Here is a 24567-nt window from a genome sequence, read left to right as displayed (position 1 = left end):
AGTTCTCTGGGTGCAACCCATACCATTTTCAATTATTGACTTCATATTGATTTAGACAATCATCCCTGTAATCAGTGCCAACAGTTTCTACTTCAGAATAGCAAGATTTCATTATTCACCACATAGGGCTTGAATATTATTGGTTTTCTGATATTTCCCTAACACAGATTTAATTTATCTTTTACTTGTAAATTAAAACTAAACACATTCATTCTGGGATTTCAGATAGTAAATACCTGATAGTTGATTCATATTACTGTATTGAGGTTACATCTTTAAGCCTTCTACATATTTTCATAATTTTTATAAGCAATAGTTAAAGGATTTCAAATGACTTGTAAATTTCTCCCTTTTGACAAGGATTGGGAGAGGAGATTCTATTTTCTTGATTCTAGGTTCTCAATCTAAGAGCATCCAAATTAAAAGAGCAGTTATTTGTCTAACAACATTTCTGTCAAGGTTTCTTATATTTCACAATATAAAATAATTTAGAAGCCCAATAATGATAATACAAAATCATGAATTTAAAACTTGAAGAAAAAGCTTATTTCCATCAGATGATATCAATTCAGCTTATAAATAGCATTTCTGAATTGACCTATATTTTAAAAATCATGTATTTTATCGTCTTTGGCATATAATGCTAATTAGAAAAGCAATAACAATATTTGACATTTATATAGTTCTACATTAACTGTATTATTTTCATCTTCACAACAACCCTGGGATGGGGGGTGCTGTTACTATTTTCCTCTTTACAGATCAGGAAGCTGAGGTAAACAGAGGTAAGATAACTTCTTTAAGATATGCAGCTAATAAATTAAACCTGTAACTCAGGTTTCCCTGATCCATGCTTTTTTGCATTTTATTTTACAATTAATTGAAGTATACATATCACCACATCATAATTTAGTTACAGGACAGTCTCACCAAGTCAAATCTAGATTTAGAATCAACCACAAAATCCAAAATCTCAGTTTCCCCGAACTATTAGGCATCCATGCTTTAAATTTTATAATCCAGAATTTAGTTAAGCTTGTTTTCAGAGGTTTGCAGTAGATCTTCATCTTTTCATAATTTTTAAATTTATTTTCTTTTACCGAAAGAACCACATCAATTTCTTTTGTGTTAATGACCTATCCCTACTCTCTCTTTTCAGTTTTAACTTAGTTTTAACCTCTTTTATAAACAGATTTAGAAAGCAAAAAAAAAAAAAAACCTCTGCAAACATAAATACTACGAAGCAGAAGGCCACTGCCTGTCCCAGAGTTCCTTGACCTGGATAGCTTTGCCAAAAATCATGGGGGAGGTGAAATCAGAACTAACTGGGAAAACAAAGTTTCAAGCTTCCAAGCATATCAGTTTATTAAGCAATGCATGCCAATTGTACAACAAATCAGGACCAGACTTCCTCACCATGGCACTGGATTCCAAATACAGGGGCAGACAGAGTTTTATTCACTGAAAGAAAACAACTTGTTTCCTGCTTTATATCCTGGTTAGATCATTTGATAGAAGAAAGGATGACTGAGTTTCAAGAGTTGGGCGGGGTGAACAGATTTTTCTGGATGTAAAAGGGAATGTCACTTAATTCCACAATTAGCAAGCAGGTAAAATTTTCAGGAAAATGAAATGTAGGTCTTGAAATAGAGTCATTTTTACAAGATGGAGTCATTTTGGTTCATACAATTCTATCAATAGTAAGCCCTTGATGAATACTTGTTGAAGTAGTCGTGATTCAGATGATATAATTGAATAGAATATTAATAGAATTCTTAGCTCATTACCAAAAAGATAATGGAAGAAATGCCTCCAATATATAAAACTTCTTTCTTACATTCAGAAGCAACAACTATAATATAGTGAAAAGAAGGCTAGGCTCAGAGGCTGCGGACCTGGATTCTGGGTGGCACGGTTTTGAATGAACAGAGGAGGACATACACTCAATCAAAGGTGATGGAAGAGACATCCACCTACAGGGAAACACCTGCCCGCTTTTTCTTGTTTTAATAATATCTGTGAGAATGGTTCTTGCATGAGTTCAGATTATGTTTTTGATGAAAACACAAGAGAATATTGATGGGCTTTCAAGAATGTAATATCCTGCCCTGTGTGTTTCCCAAGTGTGTAGTGTAATGCCCTTCACGTCGTAGGCACTTAATTAAATTATGTTAACATTTCTTGAACCCCATGCTAAATCATCTACTGTTCTGCATGCTTAAAATTTATTATCTCTTCTTTAGGTTACAAGAGAAACATGTGAAAGATGAGCAGATTGAACACTGGAAGAAGATAGTAAAAACTCAGGAGGAATTGAAGGAACTTCTTAATAAGGTGAGGTTCTGTCTTGTGACTTCATTGCAATTGTCTTGCCCAAAGTATACAAACTCAGATTTGGAAGAAACCTTAGAAACCAATTGATCCAGACCATAAAACTAGCCTCCACTCTGACATACCTAACCAAGGGTCACCCAATTTCCACTTAACCATTTTGGAAAAATTCCTGATTTTGCCATCCTTTAAAGTGACCTCAGGATATAGTAGTTCATCCTGCAACAATTTAATTTCATAGATGGTGAATTTGAAAGAGAAGATTAAAGAGCTCCATCAACAATATAAAGAAGCATCTGAAGTAAAGCCTCCTCGAGATATTACTGCAGAATTCCTTGTGAAAAGTAAACACCGGGATCTCACAGCCTTGTGCAAGGTACATAACAAACCCCCTGAGCTTAATTAGGGAAATCTTGGCAGGAAGCCATGGTATGAGAGTGAAACCTCAGTTGTTCACTCTGTCCCTTCCCTGACCCTCTTAGTCCTGTCCCAGCTGTGACCTTATGAAGCTGGAAATGAGACTTTTCTTACAAATAAGATACTAAGTTAAGAGCAGGAAAATGACTTACCCAGACTTATCATTCTTATCAAATAGCATTTTGCCTTCTAAATTTACTTAGCTTTACATTATCTTTTGTTTGACCCAAGATTTGTGGAGTTTTTTTTGTTGTTGTTGTTAAATTAGAAAGTAGCATGTTCTTGTCCCAGACAACTTGAGTAACTTTTGTAGGTTGATAATGATAATGATGATGAGATTATCATTGACTTCCCCTATTCCTAGCAGTCAGCCTACATTATAACATCTTAACCAAAGATTTTACATCTCCTGATTTCCTCTAGACTATACTGGCTCTTATGGTTTGTGGTTATATTCTGTGTAAGTGAATAATTATTATCTTACCATATAGCTTTTGTGAAAATCTTCCCACGGCACAACAGTGACCCTGAGTTTTCAAAAGATTTGTCAACAGAGCTTTAGCTCTTCAGGCAGGTCACTCAGCCTTTTTTTTTTGTTTGTTTTTATCTTTATCATTTATTTTTATAAAGCATCTTTAAAATAGCAGAGAAGTAATTTTAACTGTTTTGTCTTTGCAAATCATTTTGCAACAGTTTCCTTGATCTTTCTCTTATAAAATGAGGGATCAAGGAAACAGTTTCTGCTCAAAAAAAGAAAACTATACACTCAGCATTCTTTAAGCATGTGCCAGACCCTGACTGATCACCATCCTACCCAAGGTAGGCCAATTATCTGGGCAGCAGCCTCTTACCTCCAGGGAGATCGGGTTTTTAAGGTGGAGTGTTTAGTCAGAGAGATAAACTTTTGGTTACATTTGATTTGACCAGGAATATGATGAATTGGCAGAAACACAAGGAAAACTAGAAGAGAAGCTACAAGAGCTGGAAGCCAATCCTCCAAGGTAAGAACCCCATGTAGAGTATCTGCATCATTCATGTTTGTGAGATTAATTTGAAGAGGAGATACTAAAAAGCATAACAAGTTAACCAAGTCTTTGCCCTCCATCCTTTGAGGGTCCAGCCAGGTCTTCTATCTTTGGCACCAATGCACAGATAAAACTGCTTGGACTTGGGGATTTTTCACTTGTGTTTTCGCTTGAGCAAAAGAAATGATAGAATAAGGGTTTTCATTTTGTTGTGAAAAATAGAAGATAAAAATAAGTAGTGTCTCTGGGTCTAGAGCTTGTTCAGTTACCAAATTAGTTGACCCCGAATGATATTTATTATATATATTTGTGTTGAAATGTATGGGGTACTTGACACATAAAAGAAAATAACACTAGTTCATAGTTATAAACTATTTATAAAGTTAAGTTTATAATAGTGTTCCCCTCATAATCCCCTTGTAAATTAGACAGCATAAGTAATATTCTCTCCCATTTTATAGATGAGAAGATTAAGATTCAGAAAAATTTATTTAACTTATTCAACACTTTTCAACATTTATTTAACAGTTTCAAATACTTCATTCTATCTTCACAACAACCCTAGGTAGGAGGTGGTGCTATAATCCCCAACCTACATTTGAAGCAGATAGAGATTAAGACTCACCCAGGGTCACCCAACCAATTAGTGTCGGGTCTTCCCAGTGCCAGACCCAGGGCTCTATCTACTGAGCTCTTAGATTAATTATCCCCTAACTAGTGAATATTCAAAAAAAATGTAACTGTGTAAGGGGAAAAATTAGCTGGAAGAAATTGACCAGAAGTAGAGCCAGAGGTGCCACTCCATCTCATGATGCTTGCTCTCTTTTAGAGGACTGTTTCATCAAGCAGACAGAAATAATAGATAGTCCAGTTACTTGAGGATTGCTCCAACAGTCGCCATTTTTTTTGTTTTTATTTTGCAGTGACGTATATTTATCCTCAAGAGACAGGCAGATCCTTGATTGGCATTTTGCAAATCTAGAGTTTGCTAATGCTACACCTCTGTCTACCCTTTCCCTCAAACATTGGGACCAGGTAATTCCTATCATCTCTGTTATATGTTGTATATATGACCTTTCAGGAAAATGGGCATGCCTGTAGTTGTTTAAACAAACCAGTCAAAAATGTCTCCCTTGCATCTACATCTAGAGAAAGAAGCATTCCTGTGGTCACAGCTTCTCTGTACCTTTAGGCATGTACTTTCCAGATGTCTAGGAAAATGTTGGGTTTTCCTACCATTTTTGTCCCACAGTCAGGTTTGGAGTTACTGTTTATTGGCATCATACCTAAATGTTCTCAGCCATTAAATTATATTATAAGAGACCTCTATTATCTGATGGTTCAGCTTATTTATTTATTTAATGATACTTGTAGACTTTTTAAGAATCCATCAGTGAATTTAAAAAAAGATAGTGTATATTATGCCTATAGATCTTTTGTACATTCAGAGATATTGAAGTAAGAAGCATTTTTGATATGTTTTCTTTTTTGACCGCTTGTAAACTGTAGATTTTTTTTTTCAAGGCAAGGGTTTCAGTGGCTTGCCCAAGGCCACACGGCTAGGTAATTATTAAGTGTCTTAGGTCAGATTTAAACCCAGGTACTCCTGACTCCAAGGCCAGTGCTCTATTCAGTGTGCCACCTAGCCGCCCCTATGCTTGTAAACTGTAAAAGGTCTTTTTTTTTTAGTTTTTTTTTTCAAGGCAATGGGGTTAAGTGGCTTGCCCGAGGCCACCACAGCTAGGTAATTATGTGTCTGAGGCCGGATTTGAACTCATGTACTCCTGACTCCAGGGCCAGTGCTCTATCCACTACACCACCTAGCTGCCCCAAAAGGTCATTTTTAAAAGATCATAAATATCTTTAAGAACTGAAGCCAATCAGTAACCAATCTGTAACCTCTGCTAATTCGATAAACCTAGATGTTTGACATCTGCTCTGTCTCATCAAAGGGCAGAGAAGTGAATTTTAGACTTTGTCTTTCTAGCCATCTACCACTTTTGCTTTGGGAATGAAACTAATTTTGTTACTAGTTTAGTCAACCTCTAATTTTGTTAAGAAGCTCCCTTCATCTGAATTTCAAAGGTGCTCCAAGAACAAAAAGAACAAAACCTTTAAGTGACAGGATATTATAGGTTGTTTCGACCGTAACTCCCTTGCATGGATGATGTATCTCTGTGTGGGAGAGCACCATCTTGATTAGGGGGAGGTTAGAAGTTGTATCCCAATAATAAATGTGTATAGGTCACTATCTGATAGGGGACAGAAATCTTACTGCCTTCAGTTTCTCTGTCTGCTGGAACCAGTTAAGATGCTCTGTTGTTTTTCACTTCCTGGCCAAAAACATCATTGCTGTTTCGTAGCACTGACAAGTTGTCTGTAAGAGATAATGAGTGAACTTTTAAGTTACTTTAGAATTGGCAGAACACAAGTAAATAATTGTTCTCTGGTAGAAGAGGAAATTTTCTCTTTTGTAAAATTCTAAAGATATTCCTTCCCCTATTCACTTCAGGATGATGATTTTGAGTTTACTGGAAGTCACTTGACTGTGAGGAATGGCTACTCTTGTGTACCGGTGGCCCTGGCTGAAGGACTGGACATTAAATTGAACACAGCAGTTCGACAGGTGCGCTACACAGCTTCTGGTAAGTCACCTTCAATTGGTTTTCCTTCCATATAATGTTTTATATGCTTTAATGGTTGTTACTGAACAGAGAAAATATTCCCCTTTACTTTGTCCAGGTCTCTAGACCTCTGCGTCATCATGTGGGGTAAAATGGAACTTTGATATAATGAAGATGCCGTCAAACTGAAAGATTTGGTAGGTCTTAGCAAGGGGAAAGGCTCTAATGGCAGGTGTGTCCAGCCTGCGGCCACTTATGACCCTCTAAGCCTATTCATACGGCATTATGACATTTTATTATTATTATATTCTTTGGTAATTTGGGTTACATTGTAGTCATAAATAAATATTAAATTTTGTATGTGACCTTTGACAAATTTTTGTTGGATGATGCAGCCCAAAAGACCTAAATTTGACACCTATGCTCTAAGGCTATATCCAGAAGGAGATGGTTTCTTTTACCAAGGTCACTGAAGCTATATATTTTCAGAGAAGTTCATCAACAGAATTCTAACCACTGATCCCTTTTTTTCCCAATAGCAAGTCACCTTCCTACAAAAGACCCAGTGGAGTATAGATCCAGCAGCAGATCTTTCTCAATATAAAATGGATATTACTGTAATAGATACTGTGACCTTTTTAATACTTTCTTTGTTCTCCTCTTACTTATATGACCACTCTTCTTCTAGTTCCTTTGCTCACTTATTATCCATATTCTCCCTCCAAAGTGTGGGATGATTTTCATCCTGTGCCTCTCCTCTTCCATATTTATCCTGTTGGTAACTTCACCTGCTTCTTCTATGTGTGTAACTCAAAGATCAAAATATCTCATATTATTTCTTAACCTATTAAACATTTTAGCCTGACAGTCCTAGGGATTTCTAAACCATGTCAAAAATAGAATTCATTCTTTTGACCTTCCTCCTTCCTAACTTCCCTAATTCTGCTGAGAGTACCTCCATCTGTCATTCTCAGTTTCAAAACCTCAGATGACGTACTCTTTCTCATCCCACATATCTAGGTTTTTTGTTACCAAATCCAACCCCTTCTCTTTACTAATAGTTAGACCCTCATCACCTCTTGCCTAGAGTATTGTAAAAGCCTGCTAATTGATCTCCCTATGTCACGGTTCTCCTTGCCCTGGACTAGCCTACACACTGATGACAAAATATTTCCCTATTCAGTCAACTCTAGTGTCTCCTGTTGTGTATCAGGAAAAATTTTAAATTTTAAAAATTTTAAATCTTCAAGCTTATTGACCATTGCTCTTCCTCCTGAACTCTGCAGTTCAGTCAGATTGGCCTTCTCTTGGCTCTTTAGACTGCACCCTATCTCTAGGCTCATGCCTTTTGCATGAGGCACTTCCCTCCCCATAGAATTGCCCTTTTCTGTCAGGATGCAGCTCAAGCTTTTTAATGAGACATTTCCTGATCCGAGCTGCTGGTATCTAAAGTATTTTGATTTATGCTGTACATACTGACTTATGTATATATTGTCTCCCCGACACAATAAAAGCTCCAGACTCTAGCAAAATGATTGCTCTCCTGAGACCCTAGAGGCATTATGCAGTGTTACATTGAAGGTAGAAACCAGACTAGAAAAGTGGTTTCTCCTTGATGGATTGAAGCCTGGTTCTAGGACCAGGGACAGGACATTGGGCATCCATAAAATGTATCCTGAAGTGTGTGAGCTTTATTGTTGGGGAAACAGATGACATGTTATGGTTGATAGTCACAAAAGGCCATAGTTTTCGTCTTTATCCCCAACTTCCTTTCCATTTATCCCTTTATTTATTTGTTTGTTTTTGAGGTAATGGGAGTTGAATGACTTGTCCCCACTGTTAGTGAGTGTCTGCAGCTTCCTGGCTCCTGGGACAGTGTTCTACCCACTGTGACACCTAGGTGGTCTCCCCAGGCCCATTTGTCTTTAAGAATTTCTGTGATCACTGCAAGGCAATCCAAGAATCTTAGATTCTTCTCTTCTTCCTCTTGTCTCCAATGGGAGATGACCTTGAAGAGCAGGCCTAGGTAGCTGAGCATACCTCTAGACTTCATTCATATATAATTTGTAGTCATACGGTTGGATTGGGCTTTGGTTTTTAAACATTTTCTTGTGTACTCTGACCTTATCAGCATTAAAGGTGTGAATGTGCAAGCTAATATTTCAATATTTAGACTCAGAAATCTGCAGTATGGGATAACCAACTTTAGGTAATTTAGTCCCAATGATGCCCAGTGTATTTTTGTTCCTCAGATCCCTTTTAGCAACCAAAAAAAAGTATGAATCCTCAAAATAATTTAATATGCTACATCATTTTTTAAGATTTTTCATTAAGCCCTAAAAGCTCCCTATTGAAATTTATATTATATAATAAGTATTAAAATTAATAAATCCATAAAATATTACAAGTGTTTAATATGAATTATTCTATAAGAATTAAAAGTGATCATTTGGAAACAATTTGACGACTGGTTAAAAAACTGCAAGAACACATTGTATTTAGTTGGGAGTTTGATGCAATTGTTTTGAAACACCTAATCATTGTAGTTGTGTTTTTAGGTTTGAATCACTGCAGAAACAAGTACATAATGCTTTGAATGTGCTACATGCTTGTTGTCACAGAGGAAAAATATCATTATTATTATTTATGAAGGACCTGCTGAGTGATAAGTCTGGGAGGAAGGTACTAGTAAGACCCCCATTTTATTGTTGAGGAAACTGAAGCATACAGCGATCATGTGACTTGCCTAGGGGCTGGATTTTGTCTGAGGCTGAATTTGAATATGGATCTTCCTGACTCTTGGCCTCCAGTTTGATCCACCAGACCACCTAGCAGCCTATTAAATCAAGGACCCCTTAATCATCATCACCAAAGTTTGCAAACCACTGATTTCAGATTCTTTCCTTGAACTTAATTTGCCATTGTCTGGATCGAGAACAGGACTCCATCAGTGTTGAGAGCATTTGGTGTTTTGGGGTATTTTATTTAATATTGGGTATTTTTATTTCCTTAGTTCAGGTATCTATTTCTGCTTAATTTGTGCCCTGTGTGGAACACCTCCATCTTTTCTGTTGTGTTTTTTTTTTCCCCCCTTAACCACTACAGGATGTGAAGTGATAGCTGTGAATACTCGCTCTACCAGCCAGACCTTCATCTATAAATGTGATGCTGTTCTCTGTACTCTTCCCTTGGGTGTATTGAAGCAACAGCCCCCAGCTGTCCAATTTGTACCTCCTCTTCCTGAGTGGAAAACCTCTGCGGTACAGAGGATGGGCTTTGGTAACCTTAACAAGGTAATGCTCTCACATTCATGATGCTAAACTGATTTTCCTGATATCCCATTTGTTTGCAACTCAACTGCTAAGTGCAGAGCACTGTGTTTAGAGCTGGAGAAGGTATTTGATTAAAGTCTGATCTTTATATTCTAGTGGTAATTAATGCTTGATCCAGGCTCTCCTAGAATATTAGAGCATGACAGATGTTTTAATTATTTTAAAGTTTTGCACCTCTTTGCCTCACAGTAACCCCACAAAGAAGTCAAGCCTGTTGTAATGTCCCCATGTCACAGAGAGGGGTTGCTTCTGTGTTTCCAGGAAAGCAGTGGAGGAGCGAAGGCATCTGCTGCAGTTGGGAGACTGGCCTTGCATGGGTTGGAGACCAGTGTGCTTTCTTCATGTGGAGCAGTTGTAGTCATGTGTTAGGAAGGAGAATAGCCCTTTCCTGGTGAAGCCCTGCCTCCCTTCAGGCCTCTCTCCTTGTCTCCTTAGGTGGTTTTGTGTTTTGACCGTGTGTTCTGGGACCCGAGTGTCAATTTGTTCGGTCATGTTGGCAGCACTACTGCCAGCAGGGGAGAACTTTTCCTTTTCTGGAACCTTTATAAAGGTAATTGCATTCATATTTTGTTCGTTCTAATAATATTTTCCTATCAGATTAGCATGAGCAATTACACTAATTCTTGATTTCTTAACCACTATGGGACATTGTTTTAGTACACCCTTTGACTGTTTTTCCAACTGAATTGAGCTTTGTTCCCCTCCTTTGGAAGTTGTTCATCCAACTACCCATCTTTCTCCAAAATCCATACAGATTTTGTATAATAGACAATTTTCTAAAGACATGAGTGGGGAAAGGAAAGGCTTGTGTCCTGCTGTGCAGTGACTCCTACAAAATCATTACACAATGAAATTTGATTGGGTCTATCCTGCCATTTGGAACTTGGGAAAATTCAACAAGTGTGGGTTGCAGGATATCTTGGAGATTCAGCAGTCATCTAGCCCAGCCCTATCTGAACAGAAGTTCTCTCCTAGGACATCCTTAAAAAGCAGTTGCTCAGCCTTCGTGGAAAGAGAACCCACCCCCTTTAAAGGAGGGAGTACATTGTACCTTCCACTTCTGATTGTCCAGGGTGGTTTCCTCAGCCAGAGGCAGAATCTGCCTTTCTGCTACCTTTCCTGTATAGACTATCCCAGGAAATGACCTGCCTGGTACTAGCACTCTCTTTGCACTTTAGGATTGATACAAATGACTCTTGCTCTACTGAAGAGAGGGTGCTGTTTAGTCACATTTCAGGAGCTTGTGGTTGAAGTGACTTAATGGGAAGCAAAGTGGTGGGGGTTTTTTTTGTTTTTGTTTTTTTTTTTTTGCTTCTAAATAAATGGCTAATCATTCAGATTGCTCTAGAAAGTGTAGGACACCACAATACATTCCAAATTCCTGGAGTGTTTCTGTTCTCTGTGATAAACTCTTTGATTTGGGAGTTTTGAAATTTGGCTATAATATTCCTGAAAGTTTTTCTTTTGGGATCCCTTTCCTAACGAGATAGCCAGAGCTGAACAGAAAGTTTGATCTCCAAGTACAGGACTCTGGTGAACCATAGAGGGGATGGAAGAGAGGAACTAACTATGAGGAACTTGATGATGTTGAACTGTTTGTATTCCTACACGGGAAGATATTGATAACTCATATGAACTTTCTCATTTATAAGAGCTGTTAGAAGGAGCATATATAAACAGGATGTAAGGAAGGAACAGAATATAATGGTATGATGTGGTAAAGGGATGCAGTCAGTGGGCGATGGGGGGAAAGTACTGGGAGGATGGAAAAGGAGATGAAGAAGAAGCTGAGAGATTTCACATAAGAGTCAAAAAAAAGCTTTTTCAATGGAGGGGAGTGGGGAAGGCAAGGGGGATTGAATGAGCTCAGAGAGGAAATGACATGTACACTTAATAGGGTGAGGAAATCTGTCTTGCCCTCGAGAAGGCTGGGAGGAAAGGGACGGGATGAGGGGGAATGGGGGGAGGGAAGGGGGGAATAGATGATAGAAAGAGAGGGAAGATCAAGGGAGAGGGTACTTACTTTTGGACAGGGCCAGGATGAAAGGAGAGAGAATAGAATAAATGAGAGTGGGGAGAAATAGAGTGGAGGTACAGTTAGTAATAGCAACTGTGGGAAAAATATTGAAGCAACTTCTCTGGTGCACTTAGAATAAAGAAAGCAACTCACCCCAGAGACAGCCATTGAAATCTGAACACAGACTAAAGTACATTTTTCTTTCTCTCTCTCTCTCTCTCTGTATATATATATATATATATATATATATATATATATATATATATATATGTATATATACATATATATATATATATATGTATATATACATATATATATATATATTCTTGCAGTTTCCCATCTTCTTGGGGTGGAGGGGGGTTATATTTATTCTTATGTTTACTCTTATAACATTCAATTTACATCAATGTATAGCATGAAAACAATGTAGAGACTGTCAGACAGCCTGGGGGGGGGATTATAGAATTCAGAGCCTTGCAAAAAATGATGGGTACATATTACTATTGTATATAATTGGAAAACAAATAAAAGTTAAAATCATAAAAGAAATAGTAACTGTGGGAGGAAAATAACAAGCTTCTCTGGTGAAGGTCTCATTTCTCAAACCTGGACTTTTGGGGGTTCTGCTTGCCTCACGTCTCTTTCCACTCTAGTCCTTCCATTCAGACCCAAAATGATTTCCTAAAGTACCAACCAAGTCATTCTACTACTTACCAAACCCCACTGATTTATTAAGTGCACATTAAGTGGCAGACCCTGGGCTAAGTCCTGGGAATACAAAAATGCCAAAAGACAGTTCTTAACCTCAAGGAGCTAATGATCTAATGGGGGAAACCACTTGCAAAAAAGGGTATACAAAGCAAACTATATACATGGGATAAATAGGAGAGAATGACTAGAAGGAGGGAGCTAGAAGTAAAAAAGAATTGGGAAAGATTTCCTATAGATGGGGAGACTTTGGTTGGGATTCAAAGGAAGCCAGGGTAGTCAAGAGGATGATTGGGGCAGTCAGAAGACCCAGGACTGAGAGGTAGAGAGGCTAGTGCCACTGGATAGAAGAGTAGACTCTGGATCAATGTATAGCAGGTAAACAATGTAAAGACTCACAGACTGCCTTCTGTGAGGGGGTGGGAAGCAAGATTGGGGGGAAAATTGAAAAATTCAAAAATAAATTTTTAAAGAGTAGACTTTGGGAGCAAGGTGTAAGAAAGCAAGAATGGTAGGAAGAGGTGAATCAGTGGAGTTTGATGAATAGTAGAAATGACTTGGTCTGTTTTGATCTGAACTTTAGGAAAATCTCTTTGGGGTTGAATGGAGGAAGGACTAAAGTGGGGAGAGACTTTGAGGCAGGCAGAACTCCCAACTATTGTAAAAGTCCAGGTTTGAAAAATGAGGCCTTTACCAGAGAAGTTTATTATTTTCCCCCCATAGTTACTACTGTTAAATTGAATTTCACTCCATCTTTTTCCCCCCATCCCTTTCCCTTCTTTCATACTTTTCCCTCCCTATTTTCCTGTAGGGTAAGATAGATTTCTATGCCAAATTGAGTGTCTATGTTATTTGCTCTCTGAGTCAATTCCAATAAGAGTAAGGCTCACTCAATTCCTCCTTACTTCCTCACTCTGGCACTCCACTAAAAAGCTTTTTCTTGCCTCTTTTATGTGGAATAATTTACTCCATTCTACTTCCCCCTTTTCCTCTCATTCTTTAACTTCATCTTTTCAATATATTATCCTTTCATATTCAGCTCCCACCTATGTCCTGATTGTCTGTCTGTGTATGTATGTCTGTCTCTTTCTCTCTCTCTATACACACACATACACACACACACACATATGTATAAAATATATATATAACATACACTTCCTTCTAAATGCCCTAATAAATGAGAAAGTCTGTATAAATTATCAGTATTATTATCTTCCCATTATGATTTTCCCTTTCAGGGGATGACTGGTGAATTCTCTTGATTTCTATTTTACCCTCCACTTCTAGGATCTCAGGGCAATTTTGTTGTATTATTTCTTGAAAAATGAAGTCTAGGCTCTTCTCCTGGTCATCAAGTAGTCCAGTAATTTTCAAATTATTTCTTCTGGATCTGTTTTCAAGGTCAGTTGTTTTTTTCCAGTGAGATTTCACATTTTCTTCTAATTTTTGGCTTTTTTTTGGAAGAGTTGTATTTCTTCCTGCTTTCTTTCAAAGTCATCAGCTTTCTTTAGTTCCATTTTGCATTTGAAGGAGTTATTTTCTTCAGAGAGCTTTTTTATCTCCTTTTCCAGCTGGCCAGTTCTTCTTTTTAAGGCATTCTTCTCATTTGCCTTTTGTTTTGCTTTTTCCATTAGGCTTAAACTGGTTTTTAACATATTATTTTCTTCTGTATTTTTTTGTATTTCTTTCACCAACTTTTTGATTTGGTTTTCATGGTTTTTCTGCATTGCTCTCATTTCTCCTCCCAATTTTTCCTCCATCTCCCTTAATTGCTTTTCAAAGCCTTTTTTGAGCTCATCTACAGTCTGAGTCCTTTTTCTATTTCTCTTGGAGGTTTTGGATACAGAAGCTCTGATTTTGTCATCATCTGAGTATATGTTTTGATCTTCCATGGGACTAAAGTAATTCTCTATGGTCACATCCTTCTTTTTCTGTTGTTTACTCATTTCCTCAATCCAAGACTAATTTACTGCACTTCCAAGGCTTTGGGGTTGTTTTTTTGGGGGGGGGGGAACCCCACTGGGACCCTTATTCTTCCAAGATTTTATGCTTTCTAGCATGTGCTTTGATATGTAGATGACCACAGCACTGCCCTCTGCCCTGGGGCTATAAGGCGGGGTCCATATATCTCAGTATGGAACCTGAAAAGGCAACCTGGGTCTGAGTGTAGGCAAACAGCTGAGTCCTACCTGAGGAGAGCAGAGTGATCTTTGCAGACTTCCCTTGCCAGCTCTGGGGGTGCAGGCTGCTTTCTCATGATTCTCTCTGCAGGTTCTGCAGCCAGTGCTCCTCACTCCATGCTCACCCAGGTGCAACAGAGTTCTCTCACTGCCCCTTCAGGCTGTTGTGGCTGATCTCTGGGCTGGGCTGGGCTGGGCTGGGCCTTTTTTTCCAACCCCCAGTCCGGGTGAAGCACACCTTTCCTGTAGAACTTCTAAGTTCTCTTGGACTGGGAAAAAGTATCACTCAGTCTTTCTGTGGGTTCTGCCCCTCTAAATTTTGGCTAGAGCCATCTTTTGTTTTTTTGGGATTTGGGGGGGTCAGAATTGTTGGGGAATGCTGCCCTCATGCCACCATCTTGGCTCCGCCCCACAGTTACTATTGTTAACATTTCCCTCCATCTTATTCCCCCTTCTCTCCTTTATTCTTTGCATTTTCCTTTCACCCTGTTGACTGACAAATCCATGACTGCTTGTCATGATAAAGTATAAAGGGAATGTTTCACTATTTGTGACTAGCCTCTTGAAAAAAGCTTGAGTGTGGGGCTGAAGTTGTAGGGAAGGTTGCTTAGCTTTGCTGAGATGCAGTAAGGGCGGAGGGAGTCAGGGGGCCATCAGACACCAGACCTGCACCCCATTCCATCAGACACAAAACCTGCGCCCCACTCCAGAAATCAACACAGGTGTCACGCATACATTAAGTCAACAACTAGAGTTAGATGGCAACTTGGACTGGATCCTGCCATTTAGTTGCCAGCACATTACTTCACCTCAGTGTCTTCATCTTTAAAATTGTAGAGGACAGGTTGGCTGCTTCTCCCTTCTCTTTCTGCTGTCTCCCTCTCCCTCCCCCCTTCCCTCTTCTCTTCTCTGTCTCTCTGTCTCTCCTTTACTTGTGTGTGTATATGTGTATATATTAGGTGTTACACACACACACACACACACACACACACACACAAACACTGGCCATTGTGAAACTGCCTGTAAACTATGAAGCAGGATGTCCCTAGGGAGCTGTTGTATTTTCATCATCATCTCATCCATCCCAGGTCTCCTGACTTTTGTACCACACTCTTTCTGCTGTCCCCTCACCATGTCCTTGGGGTGAAGCCAAAAGTGCCTCCTGAAAACAACTCTTGGCCAGATGTGACTTTTTCATTTAAGATCTTGCCTAGGATACTCTTCACCCTCAGACTTGCAGACTTGTAGATAGGATGGAAGAGCTGAGCAGGGGGTTTTCTATCCTGAAACAAAAAAGGAGCAAGATGAGGGAAGTCATGCTGTTAACATTATTTTCTTATATCACAAATTTTAGGAAAAATTTAAATGTTATCAGGCAAATAACTCAGAAATGGTTTTTCTGAGCCTACTCTGCTATCCCAGGGCATGACCATGGACCACTGGTGGTCCACACTGTGCAGCCTTGGATGTACTGTTGGCCTCAGTACAGCCACAGAATCCAAGGAGGCCACTTGACAGGGAGGCTTTGGGGTAGCCACCTTTGCCTTTGAACAGTGTATGTGCTTTTCCATACAGTGAACCTGTTTCTCTTTGACATCTATACACCTATTGATTTTTTTTTTAAGGTTTTTGCAAGGCAAATGGGGTTAAGTGGCTTGCCCAAGGCCACACAGCTAGGTAATTATTGAGTGTCTGAGGCCAGATTTGAACCCAGGTACTCCCGACTCCAAGGCCAGTGCTTTATCCACTATGCCACCTAGCCGCCCCACACCTATTGCTTTTATTTCTGTCCTCCAGCATCTTTCCTCTTTACGTGCCTTCAGATATTTAAAATCAAGCTTCCGGGCCCCTCCCCCACAAAAAAATTTTCTTTTCTCAGTTGAACATTCCTAGCTTCTTTTCATCATCTTTGTATTGTCTAGCTTCTATGGCTACCACTGCCTTGGTGGTTCTGCTCAGAACAAAATCCATCTGTCTTTGTCCTCTATCCAGTTCCCCTCTCCTACTGAGGAGTGAGTGACCTTGACCCACAGTTCTAAGAGACTTGCTCTAGGTCCACTGTCCTTGAGTTTTAGAAGACTGAGGGGCTACTGAAAGAGATGGGAAAATAACTGCCTGGAGGGGAAGAGTGCATGGCGAGTATCTAAATTATCTTTTTTTCCTTCATAGCTCCAATTCTGTTGGCACTTGTGGCAGGAGAAGCAGCTGGGATCATGGAGAATATTAGTGATGATGTGATAGTTGGCCGCTGTCTGGCCATCCTCAAAGGCATCTTTGGAAGTAGTGCTGTGCCTCAGGTATGGCTTCTGCCTGGTCCTCCTAAAATAGCAAAGTAATCTCATAGGTTAGGAAAGAAGTCTCCAAAAAGAGTTGTGATATGAAAACTAGAACCAAAGATTTGTGTCAGTGATCTCTTCTAAAGCAAATGTTGAGGTCAGGTGTGGTCAAATGTTGAAGCTGCTCAGAACCACATAAGCAAACCACATTCCTTCCACTAGAAACACGTGTCCCTTGCCAGTCACTTTATCCACCATTTAATGATAGAGGTTAGAGAACAGAAAACAAAGTAATCCTCCAAAGTGCATCAAGGATGACCCTTTCCAAACCATGAGTGTTTTTGCAGGCTATGTTGGTGGAGGTCAGCTTCATCTGGGCCTAGATCTGTGATTGCTTTAGAATAGGGGACTTCCAGTGAAAAAGCCCCCATCAATGTATATCATCATATATTGGGGGTAAAAAGGGGAGGAGGTGGGTGATGTCACAGATCCCTTCCAGCTGGTCCGGTATTTTCTGAAAGTCATTATTCTAGGGACAGCTAGGTGGCATAGTGGATACAGCACTGGCCCTGGAATCAGGATGACCTGAGTTCAAATGTGGCCTGAGACACTTAATTACCTAGTTGTGTGACCTTGGGCAAGTCACTTCATTGCCTTGCAAAAAAAAAAGTCATCATTCTAGAAAGTTGCCTGGTACCTTCAGAAACTATGGGACTTCTGGGAGTCACTCAGCCAGGACATGGCAGGTGGACACAAGTCCAGCACTTCTGAGGCCGGTCTTCTGTTCGCCACACTGACCTGCCCTTCCACTTCACACACTAAGACCAATCCAGCATTTGTAGGTGGTTTTTAGTTCCCATGAGGACATGAGAATTCAAAGGAGGAGGTTCTCAGAGGAGTGGTCACATCCTGGGTCACTTTGCCAAAATGGTATTGATCACTCCCTGTGCTCAGAAAAGCTCTGATTGGCTCTGACCATAACCTTGAGGATTATTTTGAATTTGGTGGTTCTTCCCCTCAACCCCATACTTAATTCTTTTTTAAATTAGAAATCTTTTTTCTCCCTAGCCTAAAGAGACTGTGGTGTCACGATGGCGTGCTGATCCCTGGGCCCGGGGATCCTACTCTTATGTAGCAGCTGGATCATCTGGCAATGACTACGACCTGATGGCTCAGCCCATTACTCCAGGACCTGCTATTCCAGGTGCCCCACAGGTGAGAACCCCATTGGACTTGGAGCCCAGCATCCCATACTAAAATACCATGCTAAAATTCTGGTCACTTAGTGCTGGGGTCTCTAGGGTTCTGAAGGTGCTTGAGGGTAGGGATACCATTTAAGGTCTCTACATTTAATAATCATAGAGACCCAGCTCTGATTCTTCCCCATCGTGACATTGTTGGGGTGGAAGGGGGAGGAGGTGGGTGATGTCAGGGGTCCCTTCCAGCTGGTCCAGTATTTGAGCAAGGGACTGTGCCAATTTGTCATAAAGAAGATAGATGAAGTGGGCTGGGTGCCTTGTCCTGGAGGAGGTGGGGGGGGGGGTCCCAGGGACATAACATGGTGATGCGGAATGAGGCCCTGGGGAGAGAAGAGCCGAGAGTTGGCTGGGCCTGCTTCTCTCTAGAGGGAGGTAGGCAGGCACTTGAGCAGGGAGATGCTGTGGGCTAGGATGGCTCATTGACTGGGACCAGTGTGGGACATTTAGTCTGAAAATTTGGGAGAAAGGTCCATGATAACTTTTCAGGTATTAGAAGAGCTTTCTTGAACAAGACGCCTTGTTCTCCGGCCACAAATAGGGCAGTGGGCAGAGACAGACTTCCAAAACTATCTAACCTTTAGAACTCTTTAGAAGGAAGTGGTGCACTGACTTCCCCTCCCTGGGAAACAGTTTGAAATAGAGCTTTGGAGAAGGGGTTGCTGCTTAATATGCCTGAAGCCCCAGAAATGAGCCCAGATAGCTGAGCTGACCATGGCGGTGGGGGGTGGGGTGGGAATACAACACATTCTGGAACCAACTGACTTTTTTCCCCTCTTTCTCAGCCCATCCCTCGACTGTTCTTTGCAGGTGAACACACTATCCGTAACTACCCGGCAACCGTCCATGGCGCTCTGCTGAGTGGGCTGAGAGAAGCTGGGCGGATTGCAGACCAGTTTCTAGGTGCTATGTATACACTGCCTCGCCAGGCGACCCCTGGCGTCCCTGCCCCACAGCCCCCTAGCATGTGAGGCTGAGAGACTTGATGTCCTTAGACGTGTTGTGCGTTTGCTTCAGTAAAAGCGAACTCCTCTAGCAATAGTAGATTTCACCAGGAAATCCCCCTGCAGTCTTTGTCCCCTGAGGATGTCGGAGCCATGGGCTGACCTGATGATGCCAAGACAGCCTTCTGGATGGACCACGATAGACTTAATTGTTCAGAAATCTACGTTTTTTCATTAAAGTTTAGGACTCTCAAAGAAGCAATAGCCGTCTTCAGAATACAGCTGAAGGAGTCACTGGCTCTTTGGTTTGGCTTGGGTATTTTTTTGTTTATTATTTTTTAGAATAAAAGTTCTTAAGAAAAGCCTTGGTTTTCCCTCATTCTTGTCTGTACTTGACCTAGGGTGCTACCTTGTCTTCCACTCCTGAGCACCACAGGCTTGTCTTTGGGGACATTTCTGGAGCCTAAGCATGCCTAACCTCTTTTGCATGGCCACCGATCTTGGGGGGACAGTAATGGTTGTATGCACCCTCCCGAAAGCTGTGCTTGCTAGGTAAGAGGCCAAGGGAAACAATCCAACCACATGTAACCAAGGCCCCATTCTCACGGGGCTTAAATCTGGGGAAAGGTAGGCATGCAAGGAAAAGCATGGAAACCTGTCCTATCTACCACTCCGGGGGCCCTGTTCACTAAATGACTGCAAACCATTTGAGGTAGGCCAAGTACTTAACCAGAAGTCCAAGATCCTGGATGGGGGGAAAAGTGCATCTTTTATTTCCACTAACTTCCACTGAAATTAAACATTTCTAACTTGTGAATATAAGCCATAAAGTATTGGTCTGAAAAACCTAAGAGTCACCTGATCTAGGGGAAAGAGGGCTTATCTGAAAAGTCTTAATGTGGGAGTAGGACAAGACAGGATCAAGTAAACAGGCCAAGAGAAAAGCAGTGGGAAACAGCATCAGGAATGTGTCTGCGGGTGAAGTATCAGGAGGTAAAGGTGGCAAGTGGCAAGGCCACACAGGAGCCCTGGTGTGTCTGCACCATAAGCAGAAGGTGGGAGTTGGACCAGTGATGGAAGTTAGAAAACAGGACCAGGTGGCCCAACTCGGGTCTGGACTTCATGGAACTTCTGTCTTCGTCTTTGTCAGTGGCAGGGGGTAGAACTTCTCTACTAGTCTATCAAGTAGTTCCGATTCCAGTGGCTGATGCCAAACCCGAGGGGTCCCTTTGGCCTTACCGTGCAAACGATGCCAGACCCACCCCTCTGTACTTAGAAGGGGTTTTCAGGAATGAAATGGCAGATTTGAATGAGATTCCAAGCTCTGCCACTAACTAGTCTCGCTTACCCAGTGTTGCCCCATTTGTAAAATGAGTGTCACTGAACTAATCTAGTTAAGCATTTCTAGGTCTTTCTCCAATCCCCTAACAGCATTTTAGAGGAACTAAAGACAGGTTAAAGGCTAACCAAGTCATAAAAAGTTGGCCCCCTGTGGCAGAAAACCAGCCTCCTCCCTTTCAGGGACCCTGGCCTAGCGAAAGATACCTGCCCCGTTCCCACCCCCACCCTGGGTCATTCCCAAACTGACCACCAGATGCAAACAGCACCTAGAAATCAGAGAGCTTTATTGGTTACATATCGTGCTGTAGAGCTGACAGACATCTTAGAGCCAGAGAAACATGCAGACAAACGGGCTTCAACTAAACATGCACCCGAGGGGCCGGGGCTGCTGCTCGGTGTCTTCCCCTGAGGCAGGAGCAGCAGCGGCTGGGCCTCCTCCTATCTCATGCTTGGAGCAAGGATGGTGGCGGAGCAGAAGGACCAGGAGCAGCTGAGGCCTCTCCCGGAGTGAGCAGCGGCAACACCGAGGCCCAGGACTGAGCTAGCTGGAACGGGTTGACTTGGGAGAGAGACTGGACACAGCAACGAGGGTTAGTACTCTGCCTGTAACTCAGCAACTTGATAGGACTACCTCCCTACCCCACCCAACTTTTAAAATACAAAAAATATATATTTTATTCTTTTAAAAATACATTCCATTCATACGTGTTCTGAACTGCTAAGCAGCAGCAGGAGAATGCAGCACCTCTCCTATTGCAGGATGGACAGCCATGCCAGCTGTTGGAGCCACAAAGATCTCCGGAGGGAATTCAAGAGGACCACCTGAGGCCTGGGAGCACCAGTTCTGAAGCAGCCTTTGGAAATCTCCGCGTGGGGTTGGCGGAGTGGCCGACCGGACCCCCACCCGACGGCAGCCCGGCACCAACCCCCTTCACCCACCCACCCGACTCTAGGTGACTATCAAGAGGCTACTGGATCCCTCGGCTGTCACTCAGGGGCTCAGAACAGTGTCAACCCCAGCCTATTAACCAGGGTGGTTTGTGTGCAATCTCTCCTGGAGGTGTTGGGGCTTCTGCAGTCAATGACCCCTAAAGTCCTTTTAACCTAAGTTTATTCCTGTCATCCTATGACCTCTGAGGACCGCCTGAGCCCGCCAAGTCCACCACACCCCGGAAAGGCCTCGTCTCTGCAGCGCCTTCAGACCTCCAAGGCCTAGGGAATGAGTGCAGGAAAGGCACGGGGACAAAGGCTGGCTCATCACTCAGCTTCACCATCCCCCTCAGGCTTCATTTCCCCCAACTCCAGGGATATCTGGAGACTTCAGAATGCCCTACACCCACCCTCCATTCCATTCCCTGTCCAAAGAAAACTTGAAAAGCAGTCATCTTTGTCTAGAGGATTGGGTTTGAGCGGCTTTGTTTCTCCACCAGACCTCTCCACACTCTAGAAGTAAAAGGCATTTAACTCTAAGAGAGGGGTTGTATATGGGACATGGCTTGAAGCTCCTCCAGCTCCTTAGGAAGGTGCAGTGAGTGATGCCATCTCAGAGCATATAGCATCTAACTTTGGAATTTGCTGAACCCTAAGAGATCCTCACCACCGCCAAGCCCCAAAAAGCCAGGCCTCAGAGTCTCGGCTATACAATTATACCCATTATTTTCTGCAACACCAAGAATTTTAAAAAATAAATCTATCAGGGGTCCTAGGAACTGTGCAAGTTGGGGGGGAGGGGAGGTGAAATACTTATCCTGAAATATTAGTTACAATCAAACCCTATTGCACTCAGGTTTCAAGATGGTGGTCCCAGTAAGAGGGCACCATGGTTCATCCCTCTTCCCTTGGCATCTTGGGTCCACAGTGACAGTAGGCAATGCCACTTCAGCTCAGTGGAATCACAATGTTGGCACCTGGAGTCTTTAATGGTCAAGCTCCAGAATCGGGACACAAGGAGACAAGACTTTCGGTAACTGCAGGATGGAGCCTCCACGTCCCCCAGTTTGAGCAGCTATCACCTGAGAGGGTCCAGGGCTTGCAGGTCTCCTGGAGCTCCCAGCCGATGGAGGAGGTGGCTTTGGGACAAGCAGCTGGCTAGGTGTTCAAACTGGAAGCTCAGCTAAGGGCCCTGCCTGCTGGGGCAGTGAGGAAGAGGAAGTGGCAAGGAATCGAGTTGTACGTATGGCAACTATGGGGAAAGGTAGGAACAGCCCAAGTCATACAAGCCTACATTTGGCAAAACATGAAAATGGAGGTATGAGAGTGGTTCCTGCAGAGCCTCTAAGACCTACCCTCCCAGGCACAGCCCGAAGGGAGGGCCTGACACAGACGCCGGAGAAGCAAGGATCTGATTTCCAAACTAGAACCTTACAAGAAATCGGCTGAGTTCTTACAAAGGAGGATTAAAGGGGTGAGAATTAAGAGACACCCCCTACACACACACCAAACCATGGCAAGAAGTAAGGGATGTATCGAGTCATGGAGAGAAAACATCAGCTTGGGAGTCAGAAGAAATGACCTCAGGTGGTCTTGATAACTAATCCCTGTGGCCTTCATCTTCCACCTCAGTAAAGTGAGGGGTCCCTTCGAGCTCAGCATTCTGGGGGAAGGGGCTCAGGAGCCAGGCAAGCCTAAACCAAGGCCATTCTGATGCGGTGAGCCCAGTGGTCCTTGACGGGTTACTGAGGAGGGAGAAAAGTTAAGCCAAATGATGTCAAGGCTGACTGCTCCTGTTTGGCATCTGAACAAAGCTACTTACTTGGGCAATGGCCCTTGCACAATGTGACATCACTAAAGTTTTTAATTAAAAAAAAAATTCTGCATTGGAATTTGGAAAAATCTGTGTTCTGAATCTGAATCATCCCCCCCCCCCAACTCTCATTTTTCCCCCTCTCATTTTGCTGATGGAGGCAACAACAGGAAACTACAATCCACAGAAATCCTCCTTGCAGCCAACCTTCAAGGATTGCATTGACTCAGTAAAGTGCGGTTCTCGAGGGGAAAGGGGCAGGGGAGAAGGCAGGGGCAGGGGTGGGCAGAACACAGTCTGCCTCTCCTTGGATCTATTGCTCCAGAGGATGACAAATGGGGGAAAGGGGTTCATCCTGACTAGGGGAGGTGGGGAAAGGAAATGTGCCAGGTCAGGCCCAGCAAAGTCTCAAGATCCGTGTCCCCCTCTCCAAGTGGGGTGACACCCTGCTAGGAAAAGTCAAGGTGAGGCTTGCAGCCATGGGATCCTGCAGGCAAACTCAAGCCAGCCAAGCCTCCAGTGCTTGGTGAAGGGAATATGGAGGGGCACGAGCCCTTCTGTGTCCTCTTGGGTGATGTCTGGAGAGGTCTGGCTAAGACGTGTCACTGATGGATGGCCCCTCAGGGCACAGCCAGCCCAGACACAGAGCTAGAATCCAGATGCCCAAGATACCACTCTGGGGCCTGGGCTCAGTGACCCCCAGAGTAGCTTCCAACAGACACACTGCTGTTCGTCGTCCGCTTGGAAAACCTCCAAGTCAAGATTGCTCAGAGGGAGAGAAGAATGGGAGATGGCTTTGCAGCTGGTGGCTGAAGGGTGTGTGGTCAGAGAGCATCCCCCCTTAGGGCAGACCACAGAGTAAATCCTCTGCTGGGAGAAGAGACTCAAGATCTCAGCAGAGCAGGAACCACCTGTAAGACAAAAACAAGAGTAAATTGGTGTTGAGGAGGAAAGAGAAAACTAAGGGAAAGAGGAGAGAAGGGAAATGTTTTAAGGAAAGAAAAAAGGCATGGGCGAACAGAGAAAGAGCATTTCCCTTTCTGTATGGACTCCAAATCCTCTCTGCCCAGTCTGCAAGGATTCCCTGGATCCAGAGTGGTTAGGTACCACACAAGGTAGGAGGTGGGAGGTGGGGAGATGGAAAGAGGGACTCTTTATTTTTAATATCAAAAAATGTAGATTCTTGGCTCCAACTCTGCCCAGGCTCATTTAGAAAGTTGCTAAAAAAAGTCCTTTTCTGGTCACCCCTCAGTCTCTTATTCTGGGGTTTATCCAAATCATTGCCCACCTGTACCCTCCCTATTAACTCAAAGTCCTGAACACCCCTGCTAAGTTCACATGCTAAAAAGTTGGGGGTATCTGAACTCTGGGGA

At 42.3% G+C, this 24567-nt stretch overlaps 2 protein-coding genes across 11 annotated transcripts in view; one reads left to right on the top strand and one right to left on the bottom strand.

Annotated features, from left to right (window-relative positions):
* The window catches only part of KDM1A (lysine demethylase 1A), an 80151-nt gene extending 60667 nt beyond the window's left edge, over positions 1-19484 (top strand). Inside the window, exons 10-19 of one of the 2 annotated variants that reach the window (XM_074218176.1) lie at positions 2244-2334; positions 2573-2707; positions 3676-3749; positions 4697-4808; positions 6286-6418; positions 9503-9690; positions 10165-10279; positions 16804-16931; positions 17979-18125; positions 18952-19484. In XM_074218176.1, the coding sequence (XP_074074277.1) occupies positions 2244-2334; positions 2573-2707; positions 3676-3749; positions 4697-4808; positions 6286-6418; positions 9503-9690; positions 10165-10279; positions 16804-16931; positions 17979-18125; positions 18952-19137 (1309 nt within the window). In that variant the 3' untranslated portion in view covers positions 19138-19484. The remainder of the gene's footprint in view (positions 1-2243; positions 2335-2572; positions 2708-3675; positions 3750-4696; positions 4809-6285; positions 6419-9502; positions 9691-10164; positions 10280-16803; positions 16932-17978; positions 18126-18951) is intronic. The other variant, XM_074218175.1, reaches the window with a different exon arrangement.
* Positions 19485-20705: 1221 nt separating this feature from the next.
* The window catches only part of LUZP1 (leucine zipper protein 1), a 99165-nt gene continuing 95303 nt past the window's right edge, over positions 20706-24567 (bottom strand). For all 9 annotated transcript variants that reach the window (XM_074218167.1, XM_074218169.1, XM_074218165.1 and 6 more), the window contains one exon: positions 20706-24105. The gene's annotated coding sequence lies outside the window, so the exon portion shown is untranslated. The remainder of the gene's footprint in view (positions 24106-24567) is intronic.

The sequence above is a fragment of the Macrotis lagotis genome, chromosome 1, assembly GCF_037893015.1.
Source record: "Macrotis lagotis isolate mMagLag1 chromosome 1, bilby.v1.9.chrom.fasta, whole genome shotgun sequence".
Lineage (NCBI taxonomy): Eukaryota > Metazoa > Chordata > Mammalia > Peramelemorphia > Peramelidae > Macrotis > Macrotis lagotis.
The sequence above is the reverse complement of the archived record's forward strand: the minus strand, read 5'-3'. Positions and strand labels throughout refer to the sequence as shown.